At 40.4% G+C, this 23356-nt stretch overlaps 1 protein-coding gene across 1 annotated transcript in view; it reads right to left on the reverse strand.

Moving 5' to 3' along the window:
- wdr11 (WD repeat domain 11) overlaps window positions 1-23356 on the reverse strand; it is a 61275-nt gene that overhangs the window by 33587 nt on the left and 4332 nt on the right. The window contains exons 6-10 of the mRNA XM_076891867.1: window positions 18336-18501; window positions 15415-15517; window positions 14538-14733; window positions 13694-13794; window positions 11323-11499 (exon numbers count right to left, since the gene is read on the reverse strand). Coding sequence (XP_076747982.1) covers window positions 11323-11499; window positions 13694-13794; window positions 14538-14733; window positions 15415-15517; window positions 18336-18501 — 743 coding nt within the window. The remainder of the gene's footprint in view (window positions 1-11322; window positions 11500-13693; window positions 13795-14537; window positions 14734-15414; window positions 15518-18335; window positions 18502-23356) is intronic.

Below are 23356 nucleotides of genomic sequence, written 5' to 3' on the forward strand. Positions count from 1 at the left end.
CATACTTCAGCTTCTGAATTATCTGGACGCTGCCTCCACCTTTCAGCGGAGATTGCGATTCTCCTTCTAAATCCTCGGTGTAATTAGCCAGACCTTCAAACTTATTATTCACAAGGCATTTCACTGGAAGTGGAACAAAAGACACATTTCAATAATGCAGCTAGAGACTGTTTAACTACTTGACCGTGCAAGATGACAACGGGGACTTGCCAAATGATGTGCAAAGAAAACCTAATCATCCTGTTCTAGCTTTAGATTCAAAATGCTACCGAGAGCCAGCTGTGCCAAGTCACCCCACACCATCTGCAGCAGGACGAGCAGCCACTCCAATCCCTTGTTAAATTGGGGAGGGAGGGTCAGTTTTTCTACTATTGCTACCTCTTCATTCATTTCACTCCTTAACAAAAACACACACACACCTAAGACAATTTGCTATTAACAGTTTTAGGTTTTCCCCTTAGCTCTTTTAGAACTATTGCACTAATTAGGCGATAATGTGCAGTGAACTTAAGAAAGTTCTGTCTTCCATAACTGTGGACCTGACAGGTGTATAGCAAAAGTAAACAGACCAAGAAAATGGTTGTAAGACGTAGAGCTTGAAGGTATTATTATTCATCTGCCTGTCTGTAGGTATGAAGGAGGCAATGTATCTTTAAGGTATGATTAATTTATGTGTCCAATGTCAGGGGACAAAGTGTAGCCTATTTTTCAGCCTGACAACTAAACTGAAGGTTTGCTGCAACAGGGAGCGAAAAGCAGCCTGCCTAGACTTAAAATGGAATTTGGCACAGAACCACGAGTGTGTGTGCGCGCAAGTCTACACACATGAAAAGCAATGGCAAAATGAGGGGAAAAAAAACACAATCCTGCTCTTAATTTCCCCTTCAAATTTAGACTTTCATAATTTTATGTATCATTACTGTAGTGAGGGAAAACAAAATTGCTATGCCGATCTAAAACTAATAAATCCAAACTTTGACTGCTTCTCTCTCTCTCTCTCTCTCTCACTTTTGCCTGGCAGCTGTCTTAGGAGAGTAATAACAGAGGATGATACTTCAGATTAAGTCTATGCCTTGTGCCATCGTTTACAGAGACCGCACAGTAGAATTTGATGGCCCGCTGCTTACTCACCGTCTGCCTCAAGGACATAAATTACAGCAATGATATTGCATATTCACAAATCCTGACATGCACTTCATTTGAAAAAAATCAATTTTGAGTTTTTTTTTCCAGCTCAAACTTGAGATTGTGTTGCCATTTGAAATAAAGACCTGTTTAACTTGCTTGGCTTCATATCAGCTCTGTTAATTTCCTGTTAGGGACAAAAAAAAAAAATGATGACAATTTGAATAGCGTTCATTTTTGTGTGTGTTTAACTTTGCAGCAAAAACTCTTAAGGTGACAAACGGAATCAAATTTATGTTTATATATTTTTTGAGTCAACTGGGGGGGAAAAAAAACAAAACCCTAGAGCGTTAACAAAGAGTGTCGATGTGCATGAAATTAAAATGCGCAGCTGCAGCTTATAGCTGCATAATCATTTCATCTCGTCTCCCTCTAAAGCATTCTTCACTCACTGGATATTTACAAACAAACTTTGATAAAATCCAACCAGGCTTTTCCTCAAACAGATCTGTGGTAGTTACACACGACGGCAAGAACGGCATAGATGAGTCAAATTTAATAAACATAAAAACAAAAACGAACCCTTCTGTGCGGCGAGCCAAACAGTTGCTGATAAACATCCATTTGTGTCTTCCACTTGGCATTCTTTTAGAAATCAAACTGCTGGCAGTGCACCTCTATACATTTCACTGATCAATAAGATTAGAAAAGCACTATATAAATGCATTGCCTTAACTATCTATTTATCTGTTAGAGTTAGCCTCGTCTTAATTGGCTTTCCTACACAGCTAGAAACTATAATTTCTCCAGACACCACGTCTAAAGCTGAAATTGCACTGTTGCTATCGGTGGGACTTCATTTTATTTTATTGTATTTTGCAGCCAATCGTTTAATGGAGATTCTTAAGCTGTTGGGAACAACAAATAAAATCATCACTGTTTGATATTACTCATTTTATAAGTCCATTTCCCCCCTTTTTAGGCTACAAGCCACTCTTGAGCAAGAAGAGAAATAAAAAAAAAAAAAAAAAATATATATATATATATATATATATATATATATATATATATATATATATATATATATATATATATATATATATATATATATATAAAAACAAAAAAAACACCCAGCACGCCCCTGCGGGCGGTTTATCCTTCAAGCTCGGGTCCTCTACCAGAGGCCTGGGAGCTTGAGGGTCCTGCGCAGTATCTTAGCTGTTCCCAGGACTGCGCTCTTCTGGACAGAGATCTCCGATGTTATTCCCGGGATCTGCTGGAGCCACTCGCCTAGCTTGGGAGTCACCGCACCTAGTGCTCCGATTACCACGGGGACCACCGTTACCTTCACCCTCCACATCCTCTCGAGCTCTTCTCTGAGCCCTTGGTATTTCTCCAGCTTCTCGTGTTCCTTCTTCCTGATGTTGCTGTCATTCGGAACCGCTACATCAATCACTACGGCCGTCTTCTTCTGTTTGTCTACCACCACTATGTCCGGTTGGTTAGCCACCACCATTTTGTCCGTCTGTATCTGGAAGTCCCACAGGATCTTAGCTCGGTCATTCTCCACCACCCTTGGGGGCATCTCCCATTTTGACCTCGGGACTTCCAGATTATACTCGGCACAGATATTCCTGTACACTATGCCGGCCACTTGGTTATGGCGTTCCATGTATGCCTTGCCTGCTAGCATCTTGCACCCTGTTGTTATGTGCTGGATTGTCTCTGGGGCATCTTTACACAGCCTGCACCTGGGGTCTTGCCTGGTGTGATAGACCCCAGCCTCTATGGATCTTGTGCTCAGAGCTTGTTCTTGTGCTGCCATGATTAGTGCCTCTGTGCTGTCTTTCAGTCCAGCTTTGTCCAGCCACTGGTAGGATTTCTGGATATCAGCCACCTCCTCTATCTGCCGGTGGTACATACCGTGCAGGGGCCTGTCCTTCCATGATGGTTCCTCGTCTCCCTCCTCTTTCTTGGGTTTCTGCTGCCTGAGGTATTCACTGAGCACTCGGTCAGTTGGGGCCATCTTCCCAATGTATTCTTGGATGTTCGTTGTCTCATCCTGGACTGTGGTGCTGACACTCACCAGTCCCCGGCCCCCTTCCTTCCGCTTAGCGTACAGCCTCAGGGTGCTGGACTTGGGGTGAAACCCTCCATGCATGGTAAGGAGCTTTCTTGTCTTTATGTCAGTGGCTTCTATCTCCTCCTTTGGCCAGCCTATTATCCCAGCAGGGTACCTGATCACGGTCAGGGCGTATGTGTTGATGGCCCGGATCTTGTTCTTACCATTCAGCTGACTCCTCAGGACTTGCCTGACCCTCTGCAGGTACTTGGTGGTTGCAGCTTTTCTAGCGGCCTCTTCATGGTTCCCATTCGCCTGCGGGATCCCCAGGTACTTGTAACTGTCCTCTATGTCTGCAATGTTGCCTTCTGGTAGTTCAATCCCCTCAGTTCTGACTACCTTCCCTCTCTTTGTTACCATCCGACTACACTTCTCCAGTCCGAATGACATTCCAATGTCATTGCTGTATAGCCTGGTAGTGTGGATCAGTGAATCGATGTCTCGTTCACTCTTGGCATACAGCTTGATGTCATCCATGTACAGGAGGTGGCTGACAACTGCTCCATTATGTAGTCGGTATCCGTAGCCAGTCTTGTTAATGATCTCACTGAGGGGGTTCAGGCCTATGCAGAACAGCAGTGGGGACAGAGCATCTCCTTGGTAGATCCCGCACTTGATGGTGACTTGTGCTATGGGCTTGGAGTTGGCCTCTAGTGTTGTACGCCACATCCCCATTGAGTTCCTGATGAAGGCTCTTAGGGTCCCATTGATCTTGTACAATTCTAGGCATTCCAGTATCCAGCTGTGGGGCATTGAGTCATAGGCCTTCTTGTAATCAATCCAGGCAGTGCACAGGTTGGTCAGTCTGGTCTTGCAGTCTCGGCTGACTGTTCTGTCTACCAGTAGCTGGTGTTTTGCGCCTCTGGTATTCTTGCCAATTCCTTTCTGTGTCCCGCTCATGTATTGACCCATGTGCCTGTTCATCTTAGCCGATATGATGCCTGACAGGAGCTTCCATGTAGTACTGAGGCAGGTTATCGGTCGGTAGTTGGAGGGGACCGGTCCCTTCTTGGGGTCCTTGGGGATCAGGACCGTCCGACCTTTGGTTAGCCATTCCGGGTGTCTCTCGTTAACTAGCAGCTGGTTCATTTGTGCTGCCAGACGCTCGTGGAGTGCAGTCAGCTTCTTTAGCCAGTAGGCGTGAACCATGTCGGGCCCTGGTGCTGTCCAACTCTTCATACTGGAGACCCTTTCTTGGATATCTGCCACTGTGATGGTTACTGGACCCTGTTCAGGGAGGTCGCTGTGGTCTGCCCTCAGATCCTCTAGCCACTGAGCATTGCCGTTATGGGTTGCGTCCTTCTCCCATATGCTCTTCCAGTATTGCTCCGTCTCCAGCCTTGGTGGTGCTGTTCTCTTATTGTTCCCTTGCCACTGAGAGTACACCTTTGCTGGTTCTGTGGAGAACAGCTGGTTTATTCTCCTGCCTTCTATCTCTCTGGTGTACCTCCTCAAGCGGCTGGCCAAGGCTGTGAGTCTTTGCTTGGCAGTTTCCAAGGCCTCAGGTATGGACAGCTTGCTGTATTTCTTAGGCATCTTATTTGTCGCACCTTTCTGCAACTCCGTTAGTTGGCTAACCTCCCTCCGTGCTACTTTGATCTTGCCCTCTAGCCTCCTTCTCCATGGAGGGTACTGCCCCTTGTGGCTGTTCAACTTGTAGCCAAGCATCTCACTGATCACTGCTGCCGTATTATAGATCAGCTTGTTAGTGTCGGTAATCGTGGTTGTAGGTATTGCCCGTAGTGCTGCATTAACATCATCTAGCAGACCTTCTGAGGGTACTTCACGTAATCTTGGTAACCGGCTACGGGGGATCCAGGTTTCAAGCTTGGCCATGATCCTATTTTTCAGGTCAGTTCCTCTCGCACTCAACTCTCCTATCGCACGTGGGGCTATGTACCCAATCTCGGGTGGGGGTGATGATATCGCCCCCCTGACCTGGCGTCCTGACTCCTCCTTGCCGTAGCATTTGTGTTGTACCTCGTCAATCTCTAGCTGTGAGAGCAGTCCCTTCTTTCGAATGTTGGAACACTGCGCTACTAGTTGTTTCGCCGTCATTGTGGATGTTGGGTCTCGAAGAATGAAAATAAATAAATATATATATATATATAAATAAATAGTAGGGGTGCAACGATACACAAAATTCACGGTTCGGTTCGATACTTTGGTGTCACGGTTCGATATTTTTTCGATACAAAAAAAATGTTCATGCCTTTTTAATTTTTCATTTATTAAAATTATAAATTTATATTTTAACTCAAAAGTACAGTTTTTAAATTTAACCCTAACCCTTGTGCGTGTTTTTTATTTTGACAGCGAATGCGCACCTGCGGACCACTTATGTGCAGCCCTGGTTATATAGTTCGTCATATTGCAGCCACAGAAATTATTTTGTCCATGAAACCATAAAGCTGCACTTTCTTTTTGCCTTATAGTCTGATTTGTCATAACTTCTCCGTTTTGTGGTAAGCTTTTCTTTGGCTGTCACTTCTTCACCCTGACCTGTCTTATTTGGCTCAGCAGAACTAAAATATATATATCCTGCTGCTTTTACACACGCACTCACATAAGCTCAGCGATTCTCTGCGCAATCAACCTCTCACATGTTTAAGCTTGCTGTGGGAGATTTCACTTGTCATGTTTGCATAGTAAGCTAACGATTAATAAGACGATGTCAGAGGAATTGGTGCACAAATTATCATCACTCACAGATCAGTGCTGTCGCTCTCTATACACAGTTCGCATGATTGCAAAGTGAAAGGAAAAAAACAAGCGCAAATTCAAACGCGATTTCAATATGTCACATATTGACAGTGGCTCACAGATGCCAATGACATAATTACCCAGCTACATTTCTGAAAGAATGCAAAAGCATTGACATATATTTTTCCTTCCTACAATAGCCCGACGGGCAGGGCAGAGATAGATTTTGGTAGCCCGACTGAAAAAAATCGCTAGCTCCAGGACGTCGGGCTAGCGATATTGCAAGCCCTGTATCTGATTGAGGAATCACTCATCTTTGGAAAAGAGAGTTTATTACAGAGAAATGTCTCTTTCCAAAATAAAAGCTATACTATCCGCTTCTTCTGGGCTATATTCTCAGCAGCATAAGGAGAATCATGTGCTAACAGCTGTCTAAATGACTCGGCTAAAGTTAGTAGCATGCTTGTTGTTTTGGTCTTTGCACTAGGATGATGTCGGTGTAAATGTGCAGTCATATTCGTTGTGTTCCCACTAGTGCTTTCAGGTTAATCTCGTTGAAATGACCTTAACGCCACAACACGGCAAATCTCCGTTAACGAGCTACCGCCGATCGCCCCGTGTGTGGGGCTAGACAGCCAACACGTTAACGAGCTAACTGCGCTAACACACTAGCTCCCACCCATGTAATTGAGCATTGCATGGCACATCCAACATACTGTTTTACTTTAGTCCATGACTCGCTTACCTTCAGGGTCATACGTCACATGAAAACCAAAATAATTCCAAACGCCAGATCTGAATGAGGGTGGGGGAGGTCCATGTGTCTTGCTAGCTTGCCCTGCGCTCTTCCTTCTGACTATGCTGTCTGTGTTGAGCGCTCAGTGGATCTGCGCTCGACAGTGCAGCCTAGGCGGAGTAGTCGAACGCAGATTCACTGAGCGCTCAACACAGACAGCATCGTCGGAAGGAAAGTTGATAAAATAAATTACATATATATATATATATATATATATATATATATATATATATATATATATATATATATATATATATATATATATATATATACACATACATATATATATATATATATATATATATATATATATATATATATATATAAATAAATAAATAGCTGCTGCTGTATATATATATAGCTGTATATATATATATAGCTGCTGCTATCTGCTTAAACATGCAACAGTGAGGTGACATGCATATTTTGTGCTAGTTTGTGCTTATCTTCAGGTCACTTTTGATCAGGACATGTCCTTCAATGAGCATATTAAGCAAATATGTAAGACTGAGAGTGATGCCGTAAACCTAGTTCATTCATGACTTCTAGGCTAATCAATTACAATTAGACTATTGTAATTCATTATTATCGTCAGGTTGTTCTAAAAGTTCCATAAAAAGCCTCCAGTTAATACAGGGACAAGAGAGAAGGATCATATTTCTCTCAGATATTTTTTCCTGTTAAATCCAGAATTGAACTTTAAATCCTTCTCATGAACTATCAGGTCTCATCATATCTTAAAAACCTCATTGTCCTTTCTTAACCAAGCACTTCGCTCTCAGACAGCAGACTTACTCGTGATTCCTTGGATAGTAGAATAAAAGTAGAATTGCCTCAGCCTGATAGCTGAGGCAGAGGCTTCAGCTATCAGGTCCCTCCCCTGTGGAGCCATCTCACAGTTTGGATTTGGGAGACAGACACTCTCTCTCTCTATGTAAGAACAGACTTAAAACTTTCCTTTTTGATAAAGATTATAGTTCAGATTGGAACAGGTGACACTGAACTATCCCCTTAATCACGCTGCAGTTGGCTCAGGCTGCTGTGGGACAGCTGTGATATGCTACATTGTGACACACTGAGCACTTCTCCATTCACCTCTTTTCCCTTTCCAGGTGTTTAGAATGGAATGAAAATATTATTATCCCACATTGGGGATTCACGATTTTCTGTTGTTGTTGTTTATTTACCACTGCAAGATGTCATTACTTTTTCATCTTCTTTCTCTCTCAGTCTGTGTTTTGCCTGTCTCCCTATGCTTTGTTTTTTTTTTTTTTTCCTGCCCCCCCGCCCCAACCAGTCACGACAGATGGCTGCCCCTCTCTGAGCCTGGTTCTGCTCAGAGAGGTTTCTCCAGCCCACCTTCACGCGGTCTTTGCACATAGGGGGTCATTTGAATGTCTGGGTTTTCTCCAGAATGCTGTAGGGTCTTTACCTTACTGTGTAAATCACTTTGCAGTGACTGTTATTGTGATTTGGTGCTATATCAATAAACCTGAACTGAAATGTATTTTCTTTATTAACTCAGAGTTTGAAAAATACAAGCAGTGGAAGCATTTGGCACACTTGCTACACTTGTGAGGCTGAGCCTCTGTGTGAATAAGGTGATAACAATTCCAATCTCATAAATACAGGGAACTTTCCCACATTGGTTACAGCAATGCTGTTTCTCTAGAGTGTGGATAGACTGATCCAGCTGTTATTCACTGAAAACATCATCACACTCATCATGAGGTCTGTCCGGATATTTTCAGCTGTGGTTCTGTGAAGCAAACAGAGATGGACAATTTAAAAAAAAAAAAAAAAAGCCAGTCATAACAGTGTAGTAAGATTAGCAAATCACACAGGAAGAGGTCTCCTGACGCACAGAAAAACTGGGCATGGTAGAAGTGAAACATTAAGTCAATTATCTTTTGATAACCTTTTGAAATTTTCTATAAAACTAAAAGAATGTCTGTGCCCGTACCTGACAGTAGCAGCAGCTACATCCGAAACGAACTGAATAAGGGGCTTTCTGTCTTAAAAAACAGAAGAAAAAAAATGGCACAGTCGGATTGTGGAATTTATTGCTCAGGGCAGTTCTCAGGGGTTCTGAAATCACAATATTATATATATTACTACTCATTCTGGACGCCTTATAAATATAGGCAGGTACACACTGGTCTCTAGTCTGTAGTATAAAGCGGTATATAACAACTATCACTTAAGATTCTGTGAATAATAATAATAGTGAATAAGAGCTTTTTCTTTAAGTATTAGCTGCTTTAAGGAAATACGAGTTATCTGTGGGATGCAATCAGTGCACTGGGGCCAAAATAAGATCACTTTAAGTGTTACAACTGCTGTTGAGCCCTTTTGTAATGACATTACAATAAAATGTCTTTATAGCTAGGGCTGGGTATCGTCACTGATTTCTAGAATCGATTCAATTCCGATTCACAAGGTCCCGAATCGATTCGATCCACGATTCGATTTAATTCGATTCGAATCTGGGAAATTTTGACAGTTAGAAATATTATAATTCAGATCAGTACATTTACATATTTTTGTATCTATTAAAAGGAAGCTGACACACGCAAGACTTTATCAAAGGTGTGAGCATCACAGCAGAGGCCTTTGTGTCAAAGTAGCTGAAGATAAAACACAGAAAAACATGAAGGTGATTTTCCTGGCCTGGGATTTTATAAAAATAATCTGCAGTACATCAAAAACGAAAGAAAACCATTAATCAACACATGAACATTACCTCTGAAGTTACAGCAGTTTTATTACAGACACGGCTAAGCGTTTTGCATTTTGCTTAATTTTAAAAAGTTTAAAGTTGTTCAATATTGAACGGCAGAAATCAGGTTTACTTTTCGGAAGTAAGTAAAAGGGAAAAAAAAAAACGTCAGCCGACAGCGCTGTAAACAACGGTAGACTTGTGCGTAACAAGCAAGCGAATAATGCAGGGGAGAGAGAGAGAGAGAGAGAGAGAGAGAGAGAGAGAGAGAGAGAGAGAGAGAGAGAGAGAGAGAGAGAGAGAGAGAGAGAGAGAGAGAGAGAGAGAGAGCGCGCCAGCCCGCGGATCAGAATCAGCGAGCTGTCGGCTTTCAGCCCCGACCGTCAGCTGAGAAAGGCGACATCTCATTTACTGTCTTAGCTGTTTGGTGGTTGTTGAAATTTTGTGATCTTTCACCTGAGATTCTGGCATTTCGGGCAAAATAAATTAAGATTAAAAAATCGATTCAGGATTTTAATGAATCGATTTTACGTTATCCAAGCCAGAATCGATTTTAATCGATAAATCGATTATAAAAACCCACCCCTATTTATAGCTACTAAATGCCAACAGAAGAAGCAGAGATGGAAATTTTACACACAGTAAATATTCGTTAAAGAACTTACATCCGTGAATTATATCTGTTTTTTTTGTTGGTGTGAGTCTTCTATCAGGCATTCCTCCATCTTTAAATCCCCTCTGGCATAAACAAACAGAAATAATAAAGATGGTAAAATGCTAAAACACTGCAGCAACAACGGCAATTGCATTAAAAATCATCACCTAAACATGTCAATGAAAATTCATCTGACCTTTATAATTGAAAAAAACAAAACCTAATAATGAAAAGATTTTTGTAAGTAGCAATAAGAAAGCTAATCCAGGTAAATAGTAAACAGAGAAACAATACATAGGCCTTCTATCCATTTTCTTTTTAAATAACTGCCGCTTGGACATTTAGAAAAGAATACATAAAAAATAAAACTATTTATGCCACTTTTATGCACTTCTACGGTAAAGCCCTCCACGCTATAGAACATCAATTACAAATTAAATGAACTAAAGAAAGCTTGTTTTCTTCTTACCATTCCAGTTTCGATGATGTTTAATTATCGTCTGCAGTCAACATGCATCTTCACACAGAGACGGGAGGTTTGAAAAACGCAGCACTGGTTTCCAAGGTAACCAAAGGTGAATCCGGTTTGAGTTACAGAAGCGTTTTAAAAAAAATGAACAAAAGCTACAAAGGAAGAATATGTCCCCGAATAATAGAACCAAAGTCCTTTTTCGCTCCTCAGTGGGCCGCGAACTCTGTCTCAAATACCAAAGTGCTCGTCAACATTAACTTACCCAGCTTGACAATTACTCACAATACAGTCAATGTTTAAATGTTTTGCCACCATTAATTTACAAATGCTTTGACATCTAATTCACTTGGTTGTGTATCAAGGACTTGTCAATAACAGTAGGTAATGATGATAAAACAGTAGCAGTACTGTGTTGAAATCTTTTGTGGACTTGTAGGACTGCCAATGTGAACTCAAAAGAAAGCAAATCGAACGTATACAGTTCAACAAAAACAGGACATTTAGACTAGAATTCGCTGCATTTACAGTTTCTGCAGAATTTACCAACGTCCAGTAAAATTTACTGTTACGTGGTTGTTAATGATTAAATAATGATATAACAAATCAATAGTTTTTGGTTTTCCCCCCCCCCCAGAAAAACAGAAACCTCATATGCCAGTGGTAGTGGCTCATTTGTCATAAAGTTTTGCAGAATTGCGTGACTGTGAGTAACTGGTTTCCTATTACCTACCTACAGCCAGAAGGGGTTGATAGTGGTTGATATTTTTGGTGGTAAGAGGTGGACACATTCGGATGGCAAATGGTGGCAGTGGCAGACCAGACAGCAAACCGGTTAGCAGGAACTTCAGCTGGACTTCTTGCTGGTGGGAAGATGTAGGAAGAGTCTCACCGGCTATCAAGGTCTGACCTGGAGATGGAAAAAAAAAAGATAAAATAAAAAGACAAGACGTCAAGTGTTAAGTTGGACATAATGTGAAAAACTATCTCTTATTTGCTCCTTAAATAATGAAATAACAACAGGTTAGGAAAATCTAACCAAAATCAAGACTTTCTTTCATTATCACTGTCACCATTGTATTCTATCTTATACAGCTCATATGTAGAGGGAAGGCTGTCATTCTGTAAATCAATCACTGTATAACGCATAGACAGCAACAGTGGGTGCTACCATCTGTATGAATATGTTCAACGAAGAAATAAACACAAGCAAAATAAACAAAAAGTCAAAAAAATATAAACCAAATATAAACAGAAGCTTCTTGAGAGCAGCAACATCAACAAGTGAACTGCAATAACAAGATGCTACATTATGTGAAACAAATAGTGTTTGAATACTGTGCAGGAAGTAAATCATCCCAAATCAAGACTGTAGACACCTCGTACTTGTAAGAAGCTTAATAGAAGTCTTTTGAATACAAATTTCAACTTGGCCTTACTGATCTAAAACAAAGCACATGTTTGTCTGAAGTGGAAACGTTGTACACAATGCAACTACAGCTGGAGGCAATAGAAAAGAACTAATATTGGTTATTTCAATGAGCTGTGGACTTAGTTATCAGGCTGAGCAGCTGTAATTATCATAAGAATTTAGTGGTATGTTAAAGCACTAAAGGCAAAGAGTAGCTAGTGCCCTCATCAATTTTAATCAACAATCAATTTTAAATATCAAGAAAACATTTTGTTGGGATGTGGGTGGGCCCTCCGTAATGCGAGTGTCACGACTGGCAGCCAGCACTGGAGTAATGACGTAAAGGTCTCTGAGGTAGCTGAGGAAGCATTCCAATAGTAAGACACCACACTCATGTTATCAGAGAACGGGTGTACGAGATAAGTAACAGCAAGTTTCTTCAATACTTTAAAATCACAGACTGAGACATAGATGTGAAGGTGATTCGCTTAAAATAATTTCATTACTGCACATCAGACTGCGCATTTTAATGCACTGTGAACGAATAATTCATCTTTATCTGTGTATCTGCTGGAGAGCTTTAGTATTCCCCGAGGAACAAACCTTAAATTGTCATTAGCACTTGTTAAATAATTCATTTGGTTTTCTTGATTTCTTTACACTGGAGATGTTTTGTCTTTCAGCTTGGAGTTAGATTCTAATCTTATATTATTATAACTACAAATAAAACAAAAAAAAAAAAACCCAAACAAACAACACTGTGCCTACCATAGATTGCAACAAAGGAAAAATGGTTTTCTAGTTACCAGCTCTTTCCACATCTCAGTGTAATAACAAGCATGTTTTTGTTTTACAGACTATAAGTAACCTGCATGACAGTGATATTTCCTCATAACAAGAGCTTTAGTCAGCAACTGTCAAACAGAGCTACTGCTCCAGGCAGTAGATGGCTTCAGTCTGTGTCTGTGTGTGTCTGTGTGTGTATACATATCTGTATAGATATAGATATATATAGATTAAGGATGAGACAGAAAACCCCTCCCTTCTAATGCCATCCACCTCCCACAGGTCTACCTCCCAATGCAAGTTAACTCTCACTTAATACAAATGACAAACCTAACACACAAAAAAATCATCCTATCACAATTTTACATTTACATTCATCTTTTGACAGGCAGCCTTAAATCATCAGGGAGGATAAAGAGAGAGGGTGGAGAGGAAAAAAAGAATTAAATGAAGGAGAGACATCATAAGCAGAAAAGATGAGACAAAAAAAAAAAAGGGGAAAAAGGGAAAGAGAGGAAGGGCCATGCATCTATGGGACTCTTTGTGCAGAGCTGCTCAACAGGGGAATAAGGCTGGCTTGTGAAGTGCACAGAGGAGAAACCAGCAGTCACACATTAAAGCAGAAACTGAAGGGGTGCCTTGAGGCCCACTCAACTCGCAGAGGTACAATAAAAGATACACTAAGACCTGCAGCATCCACACACAATAATCTAATTCCCTTCATGTTTTTGAGTTTTCACATTTTCTCTCAAAAAAATTACAACCATCCTTCTATGATGAGAATGAGAATGCTTCAGCTGCACCAAGATGTGACATGTGTGACGTTTTGCCTTCCAAACAGCAAACTATATTGTCTGAGATGCGCATTGTAGTGGAGTGTTGATGGTGGTGGTGTGTTTAGGCATACCAATCATGCTGTTAAGAGACAGATCCTGAATCTTTTTCTGGTTTGGACCCAGTGGAGCTCCACAAAATGACACAGGGGAGTAGAGCGGCGACAAACCCGAGCTGTCGTGGAGAAAGAGAAAGAATCATTCACCACATGAACTTCAGAGTGACATAAATGAATAAACACATGCGATATTTCATAAACTGCATACTAATTATATGCATTGCGTCTTAACCTTCCTTAGTTAACTCAGCTTTCCCTTTCAAAACCACCTCACTGAGAATATAATTTATGTCATTATATCAAACGTAAGCTAAAAAACTTTTTAGGAAACATCAGACTGTCAATTTAGAGCACCGCAAAAGAAAACTTCTGCAACTCATTAGCCGTGAAACAGAAAACCCACCTGTCAAGCAAATGAATTCAAACAAGACTATAATAAGAAAATTCCTCACATACTGACGGAAAGCAAAAACTTTTCATCCCTTTTTCATTTAATGCTGTAGATTTCTCTTGTTTGCCCACATTAAATTGGCTTGTTCACAGGCAGGCAGAATTCACTCTGTCTCACGTAGGAACCTGACTTAAGAGAGAAATACAAAACTGTTCTCGACAGCAGCGAGGGAACGCTCCAGCAAACGAAAAGACACGTCAACGACAACCAAACCCCTCTGCACAGCCCACCTGCGCCAGTCACGATGAAGACTACATTTAGGTCAGAGGATTATTATTTAAAGTCAGCTTGAGTCACCTTACAAAGTAGTCAAACTTTTAACCATTACGTCTAGCTTTCAACTGTGAAATTGTAATGTAACTTTGCAGAATTATTTGGCTTTCTGCATACGTGTGTGTGTGTGTGTACCTAGGATTGGCAGCTTTGCCGGTGTGGGCTCTGAGCTCCCACAGCATGGCTCTGCCATCGCTGACCATGAGCGCAGCCTTGTTTTCATTGACGGGGCAAATCACCATGCGATATGGTCGGACGGTCTTTGTGACTCGGATGGCGTCACACTGAGAGCGCAGGTCGTACACAAGCTCCTGGACACTCTGTTCTGGGTCTGGGAAACCAAAGGAATAAAGGAAAAATACGACAAAGAATTAGGAAGAGAAAAAATGTACAGCGAGGTCGACATGCAGGAAGAATAGTGGCAGATAAAAACCACATGATGGAAATTGTGGATTGAGAAGGACAAACGAGAGGAAAAAAATACAAAATGTCAAAGTCTACAGAGTAGATGTTCATAATACTGACAACGGAGGGGGAAAAAAGGAAGAAGAATAGGAGTATATACGATTGAAAGAACAATTTTGAGCACATTAAAAGAAAAATAGAGAGCATAGAGAGCTTTACATAGATTTAAGGCAGTAAAAAGAGTAGGTGAGAGATACAAGAGGAAATTTCAGGGAAAAAAAGGAAAATGGGTATAGAGAGATGTGTGTGGAGGAGATAGCAAGGAGAGTAAGTGAGGAAGAGAGAGAGATTCAGCGAGACAATTGCCTCCCATTGGCCTATCACGCTAAGCCAAAGATAAATGAGACAGTAAGGGGCTAAATGCCCACTGGAGCAGAGGGAAAAAGGCTACAGGATCCAATTGCAGTGCAGTTGGCTGAATAGATGATGACTGGGGGATGGAGCACTGAAGTGAGGAGCAGCTTAGGCGCTGAAGTGAGGAGTGAGTAAAGCACAACGGCTATGTGCAGATTGTGAGTGGATACACCATTGTGAAAAGGTTTCATACCCGCTGCTTCCTCAGTGGCAACCGTGGAGCGACAAACTCGTAGTGTGATACAACCATTCTCATGGAGACAGTAGAGGGCGTCTCTCTGAGCACAGGGAATCACCTAAACACAGAGGGAGTGAAAAAAAGGGGATCATGTGTGATTGTGACTTTGCCAAATGTCTATTTGAGACTTAATGTTGAACAGGTGGTGTTTACATTTGCTCTAAGCACTGCATGAATTTGCCAATGTATTTGCTCCACAGCATGAGAACCCCCTAATACACTCATCAAAACCTACATGTGTAAATTTGTTTGGCACAAACAGAGGAAAACAGAGCAGGGGCTAAGCTTCATTAGCTTGTCAGATCTCATGCTAGTCTGAAAAGGAGGGATTTTTGCCAAAGGCTGCTGAGACATACTGATGACGTGATTGGGAAAAATATTATTGTGCAGACTTAAGATGTTATGGCATAGTCATGTTTTATAAATATATGGACAATAAGCTAAGAAGTTGGGAATTCAAAATATTGCCGACTACAGCAGGCAAGATCTATTATCATACAAAAAAATTATCCTGATGATGAGTTGTGCAAATATACAGCAGAATTCATTACAGTTGTACTTCAAGTAATTATTCTACACTTTTACTCTCTCCCCTCACCCCTAACCAGTCGTGGCAAATGGCTGCCCCTCCCAGAGCTTTTGTCGTGCAAAAGAGGAGTTTTTCCTTCGCACTGTCGCAAAAGGGGTCGTCTGATTGCTGAGGCCTTCTCTGTATTATTGTCGGGTCTCTACCTTACAATATAAAGCACTTTGAAGTGACTGCTGTTCCACATTAGCGAGGATAGAAGAAAATTCACATTTCTCGGAGCACAACGGACAACAAGACTGTCATCAAAAACACTGAATGACTTGTTTGCATTTAACAGCTCTGAAAATAGTTTTATCTGAAAGTGCAAAGAAGCAGCAGCATTTTGGGGCCAGTTCTAGCGTTGTATAAATATCAGATCCATTTCTGTGATCCTTTGAATATATTTATTGATGTGTGTGGGCATGTACATCTGTTATTTTATTGTGTAATTCTCCGTTTCATGTGCAGCAGTTTGGTTAACTTTGTTGTTTTAAATATGCTGCATAAAGAAATTTGGACTGGAGTTGAATTTTGTGTGTAAAACTATAACATAATAACAATGAAGTGTTCAGTTATTTAAATCTATCCATATTTTGTATGACAAAAGCCCTACAGAGCTCACCTGGTATGATCTGTAAACAATAAATTCTATTTCAGTGCAGTTCTCATGTTTCTATACCTTATTAACTCATGACAGTAATTAATATATTAACGTTACAGTCACTGGTGAGGCTACATCACTGAACTTTTTTTTGTTACTTCTAACAGATAATCAAATCAAACTACTACCGGTAGTTAAATTCATCTTATTCACAAATATGTGCATTCAGTTGTGATTGTTATTTTGACATCTTCACATTGCTTCTTTTGTTGGCTTTCTGAACGTCTGATTTCATTGAACATACTGTACATTTTAAAACACCTCACTCAATTTATGCCAGTGCACAAAATATTCCAAATACTGAAATGCAAAAACTGCAAGACATCAATCTGCAGCCATTTGAAATCAAAGTAAATCAGCACCTTGTTGAAAATGAACAGATAAACAACAAATTGATGGATTCTGTATTAGTTTGCTATTGATAGATGGAAAAATGACTGTAGGCCATGTTGACCTGACAAACTGGCAACTGCACACTATGTATGCCCCAACCTGACAGTGGAGCCTCTGTACACTTGAGCATAGACCTTTGCTAAACTGTGTCATCAGTCATGCAAATTGGCTGGAAGACAAGCACTTTATAACACTTAGAGAAAGGAGGCGTTGGTCAGACGGAGCCTAGGCAGCTGAGTAATACCCCTTTGCTTCTGCCCCTGGTGACTTTAGATCTTACTCCTTGACTACAAACGCTCATTCTCTACCTTTGTGTTGTTAAACCATAGAGACGTTTATTAAAACAAGATCAGTGACAACCCAAATAAAGTATGATTTATGATAGGACAATAATACAAAGAACAGAGCGCAATTTCACAGAAGCAGAACATGTCATCGACTGCAGAGATGAACTAATAACTGCAAACTGTTCCATGCATGTACATTCAGGCATGAAATTCAACGAGTTTCAAAAAGGCACATTAGGTCTCAAATACAGTAGAACCACTGCCGTGAAAAATAAGGAGAGCTACTCTGTGTAATGACAGGGCAGCACAGTGGTCAATCTTTTGGAGACGGAGAGTAAGTATAGAAAGGGGGAGCGAACGGTGCGACTTTAAGACAGTTTCTGTTCAATTACTGGCACTGGAGCTGTGACAAATCCTCAGTGTAATACCCCCACGGCATTCATCAATTTCCAATTAGAAATCCAGACTTTAAAAGAAAGTGAATTGGCACCTAAAGGTCAAGTCTGTTGCTGTGGAGAGGCAGTATAAAGAAAGGGGGGACTTTTTCCCCCCTTGTTGCTAATGACTACACAGTCCTGATGTGCAGTTGTCACACCCAATGAGGAGAAACAACTGCAGAGGCGGGTGCAAAGAGTTAAGAACTTTATCATTCGTGGCAGGAGGAACTGTCTTCCTGGAGGAATCATCCATAAAAAAGACAGATTTCAGTAAAGCTCTTCAAGTAAGATGTTGATATATGAGGTTTGTTAAAGCCACATAACACAGCCATCCTTTCACCTAGACCAACTACGGTGTCAGCGCAAAGCAGTTTAAAAAATGTCCTGCACATAACGTCAAGAGTAAGTGATTGGTGAGAACTCAGAGCCTGAAAATTTAATGCTGTTTTAAGGTTAACTTTCATCTCTTCGAGTTTAACCGAGATCCATATTAAAGGGATTTTGCTGCGTATTTTTGCAGCGTGCCTCACCTGGATGAAGGGAACCCCGGAGCGCTCGATGGCCACCACACCCACCGTCTGACTGAGCTCCAGGTCCAGGATCAAAATTTCTCTGGGATAAAGCAGCAGCATGTGGTTTCTCTTCGAAGGTAGGTAGGATAGCTGCAGGCAGTCGTTCAGCGTCACAGCCTCTGCCCTAAAGCATCAGAGAGCAGGGGAATGACAACAATGAGAACAGGAAGTTAGTTAAAACGGACTGACACTGAAACTGAGAACAAACTAGATGGAATGGTAAATAATAAACTATCAATCTTTATTGACAAAAAGACTTTCTTTAATCCAAGGATTAAGCATGTCCTGGAATTGCCTGTTTTCTCGTGTTGTTTACGGCGCAATTTAATGGACACAAAAGATGAAAAATGCAAATTACGATGACTAGAAATGAGGGTTAGATAATATACCGCTCAGTAAGTCAGTCTTATTCTCCAGATAAATCAGGATATAATGAGACTCTGCTGTAACAACAACACATGCATATGAAAAATGCAAATTCCATGCAAACCAATATGACGCTAGATTTAAAATTCAATATAAAATATAAAAATCTCATTTCTAAGGACAACTTGATATTTATTCATGTCTTCCCAAATAGAAGCTAGAATGAATGACTTATTATTGTTGGTTGGCTGATGAACTAAGCAGGTACTGTAAGAATTGCAAAGAATTTCCTTTACGTTACTTTTGGCTGCTCTGATTTGTTATTCACAGCGACTTCTTTCACGTGTGACCAAATTAATGACAGGTACTATTATCTGTGGCGGCAACCAGTTTTGATCTCTCCGTATCACAGCAAAGCGGTCACAGGTACTTCTGTTCAGTACAGTTCACTCAAGAAGGAAAAAGAGACGATTTGGACTGAACTTACGAGCAGGTCTACAGCCATAACTCATTCCAACAGCTGAATTCCTCTAGGTCACGGCAAGATCAAATAAAAGAGAGACAAACCTTATAACACAATGGAGATCATTATCATCTGGGGAAAGTGTAACAGATAAAATAGACTCAGTAGGGGAAGCTTTAGGAGTTATTGAGCTAAATTACACTTTTAGCAGCTTACTGAAGTCAGAAAAGAAAGAGATAGAGGCTAAAATGTCTGAGTCACCAAAGGCAGAACATCAGAAAGGAGCAGACCTTAGATTGCAAGCAACAGATCTTCAGAGAGAAATGAAAAAAGAAAAAAGGGAGAAAAGGGAAATAAAAAAAACTGCAGCCCTCAAATATTCAGCTCTCCAATTACCAAAACATCACACGCCCTTCTCGCTCTCTCAGTCGTTGTTATGAATAAGACATGAAGGCTACAGCGGTCAGAGGATCACACACAGTTACATATTGCTAAGTACATACACATATGTGTGCTCACGCAGTGAGTTTGCTATCAAAGACGCAGGACATTTGATAGCAAAGGTGGATGCCTTTATTAAAGTTTTAAAGCACTCTCAAGGTTCTATTATTTAACTCACCCAAAGGACATTAAAGTCAAATACTGTCTTTATACAGCAGTCACACCACCTTGAGCTTGTTATCTACACAATACAAATTCAGTTTACACGCACACTGGCAGCTGCTGGAGATGATACAGCAGAAAACTGAACTGATGCTCACACTGTGGGACAAAAAAAACAAACAAACCACAACCTAAAATACTTCTATAACAAAACCTGTCCATTTCAGTTGGTCACGTCACTCCATTACTGATCACTCGTGATTACATTTGTACATGTCTGTGAATGACCGGGTTCTTTTTCATGTTATGTTGTTTCTTTTTCGATTGCTCTCACACTACCTGCAGCCGAGCTTCAAATAAAACTCGAGAGTTTGTAGTGTTTGGAAGCAGGTGTTGCATGTGTACATCACCACAGTACAAAGCCATAAATCACACCTCTAAGACTGAAGTGAAGACTGAGCTTGAACAAAAGTCCTCAATTATCCATTTATTATCCAGCCACAGCTGCCCTAAAGAAACAGTGTTGGGAATAAGTGGTTGAATGTTTGCTTGATTAACCTCTGATTTTGAAATAAGTCCAGTGTGCAGTCGCAGGGCAGCATCATACTGCCCTGAAACCAGCGAGCCGGCATTAACTGTGCATTTGTCGGTGTGGGTAGCGACTGTTCATCGAATGTGTCCAAATCAAGAGATTCAGTTTCATCCATTTTTGATCAGCATTATGAAGAGCAGCTACAGTCAGACAGAACCCCCAACTCATCGGTAAGATAATTAACTTTGCTATTCCCTGTTGTGTGGAAAACTACTCGCTCTGCACACAACATGATTTCAGATGAAGCCATGAATTTAAAAAAGGCCTGATTATTCAGACTTACTGCTTTTATCAAAATCATTATGATTTTTTCATAATCATAAGAACTACAACTTCAAGCGTCTTAGTGAATTATTTAGATTTTTTTTAAAATCCAACTTATAAATATTTCTGTCAGTTTAAAAGAAAACATACATTAGTCGACATTGCTCTGTATATGTAATAGTATAGCTGGCTTCATTTTGATATATGAACCAAATCTCTAGTGGCTAACACCCAGATTAATGGCTCCCTGATGGGACACTAATGCACACAATACCATATTGTATTCAGTAAGTTTCTGATAACGCTGTGGGAGAACAGAGTCTTGTTTAAATCCTCCATTTATCACCCACAAGCAGACAGAACCGGCGAGAGTAGAGACTGTAGACAAAGGCGAACTGAAGGAATACAGCATCCTGGATAGCAATTACACACAGTTAAAGGTGAGGAAGGAAGTTGTCACACATGGATAGAAGACTAAAACAGACAAAATGAGAAAGGCACGAGAGAATAAAGACAAGTAAGATTAATGGAGTGTTTGTTATCAGAACTGGCTTGGTGGGTGGACAGAGAGACTGGGGCATGCTGCTATAAATAACCTGACAGTCACAACCACTCCAGCAGGAAGCTGCCAGCACATCAAACACGTCTACAGCTCATGCAACTTTTTCTAAATTAGCGCTTATACAATTTATCAAGTTTGTCAACTAATGGAATAAGAAGCCAGAAGAAGTACATCACTACTTCTGCTGCGTTTCAGAATTAAAAATCAATGTAGCAAATATGCCAAGTGATCAAATCCTTCCTTATTCTCTTGAGAAATGCTTCTCCCGGACCCTTGACTTGATTTAGCATCTGATCTAAGTTTAAAGAGGAATCTCACTGCTGTGCTGGAGAGACAGTTACATCAAAACTAGGTCATCTATGTAGTGAAAGGTGCTGTTCCTGTTTTGATTTTTTTTTCTGCAATGACCAAAGAAAAAAGAAAACAAACCAAACATAAAAATAGACCGTGTTAGTCCATACTGCTGTCAACAAAAATGCTCCGTGACCTGCTTCTTACAGTGTTGCTTGTCGGGCCATTTTTATTGGTTAGGCTTGAAAAAGTGTCTGGAATACTTCTCCTGTTCACATAATTTGGAGGAGCTTTGCTGTCGAATGAACAGGGAGGTCTCAGGTCAGTGCAGAGTAAAATATACTCTACAGAAAGACCAATCGGCCACAACATTAAAACCACTGGCAGGTGAAGTCAATAACATTGATTATCTTGTTACACTGAGTAAGGGTGTGAGAAATTAAACAGCAAGTGAACTGCCAGTTCTTGAATATGATGTCCTGAAAGCAGAAAACGGGCAAGTGTGATCTTAGTGACCTTGATGGGGGCAAGAGTGTGATGAAAATAATAATGCTGGCTATGACAGAAAGGAGGCAAAATACAGAGCTCACTGTATATAGGCATGCATAACAACAGCCTGGTCTGACTGCTCATGCTGACCCCTCTTCACAGAAGAATGAATGTGAGAACTGGACCGAGGAGAAGTGGTTCTGGACTCACACGTCAAAATTATTTTAGATCAGGAGCTATTAATATTCCTCAAGCTGTCATGTGAGAAACTACATCAATAATATCAGACAATAAAAATGTGAAATAGGCATAAGAAGAGAAAAGACTTTATCACCATTTAATCAACATTTCCAAAACTAAGTGTGAACAAAAATGCGCATTTTTGGGCTAATGTTGTTTAAATTTGTATAAATCTGTTCACATGCGAGGGCAGATCCAAAGAGAATCAACATCTTCTCTGACAATGGCTCTTTTTCCTCCTTGAGAAAATACAAACAAATCCAGGAGTAATACTGATTTAAAGTGCTCTCCCAGCAATGAGTCAGATTGAGCAGGTCAATCGCTGTTTTGATCAAATAATACATATATAAATAAAACTTAATTGAATTTCACATTCTTTTGATAGCTTTCGTTGTAAACCTCTTCACAGATTAAAATATAAAAACTCAAAATAAACTTTCGTAAATGTAAAATAAATGGATAAAACTTTACAGTCAGTTTGATCATTCAGTGTTTTGCAGGTACGACTGGCACTGACTTGATATTAGGCAGCTGCTTTTAATGTTGTGGCCAAACAGTGTATGCTTCCAGCCCTGTACATTACAAAGACTGGTTAGTAACTGAGATTTAGTTCATATGACAGTAAATAAACCTTGGTGTTTACTTAGAAATCATATCATACGTTACAATCAGAGAAACATCACTTCTATCATGTAACAGTGATAACTATGACTGCCTTAAGTCAGTCCTCTTAAACCAGCCTTTTTTGCGCCACGGGCAGGTTAAATGTCAGACAATATTTCCACGGACCGGCCTTTAAGGTGTCACGGATAAATACAACAAAATAAAATGATACGACCAAGACAAAACCTGTGGTATTTTTGTAAATATAATAATAAACGCAAATTCACTGTGGAATTGTGTAACTTTATTAGCAGCATCCTCCTGAAATGCATCAACAACATTGAGAGTAACATCCTTCTCCTTGCCCCTAATACTCTTTGGTCGCTATGGTAACGTGTAAATATTTCTTTCAAAATAAGACACACAACTACAACACGGGAAAAGACCCAGAGAAACAGAGTTAACGATAAAAAAAAAATCCCGAAAACCATAAATTTCACACCCGA

This window comes from Maylandia zebra, linkage group LG13, assembly GCF_041146795.1.
Source record: "Maylandia zebra isolate NMK-2024a linkage group LG13, Mzebra_GT3a, whole genome shotgun sequence".
Lineage (NCBI taxonomy): Eukaryota > Metazoa > Chordata > Actinopteri > Cichliformes > Cichlidae > Maylandia > Maylandia zebra.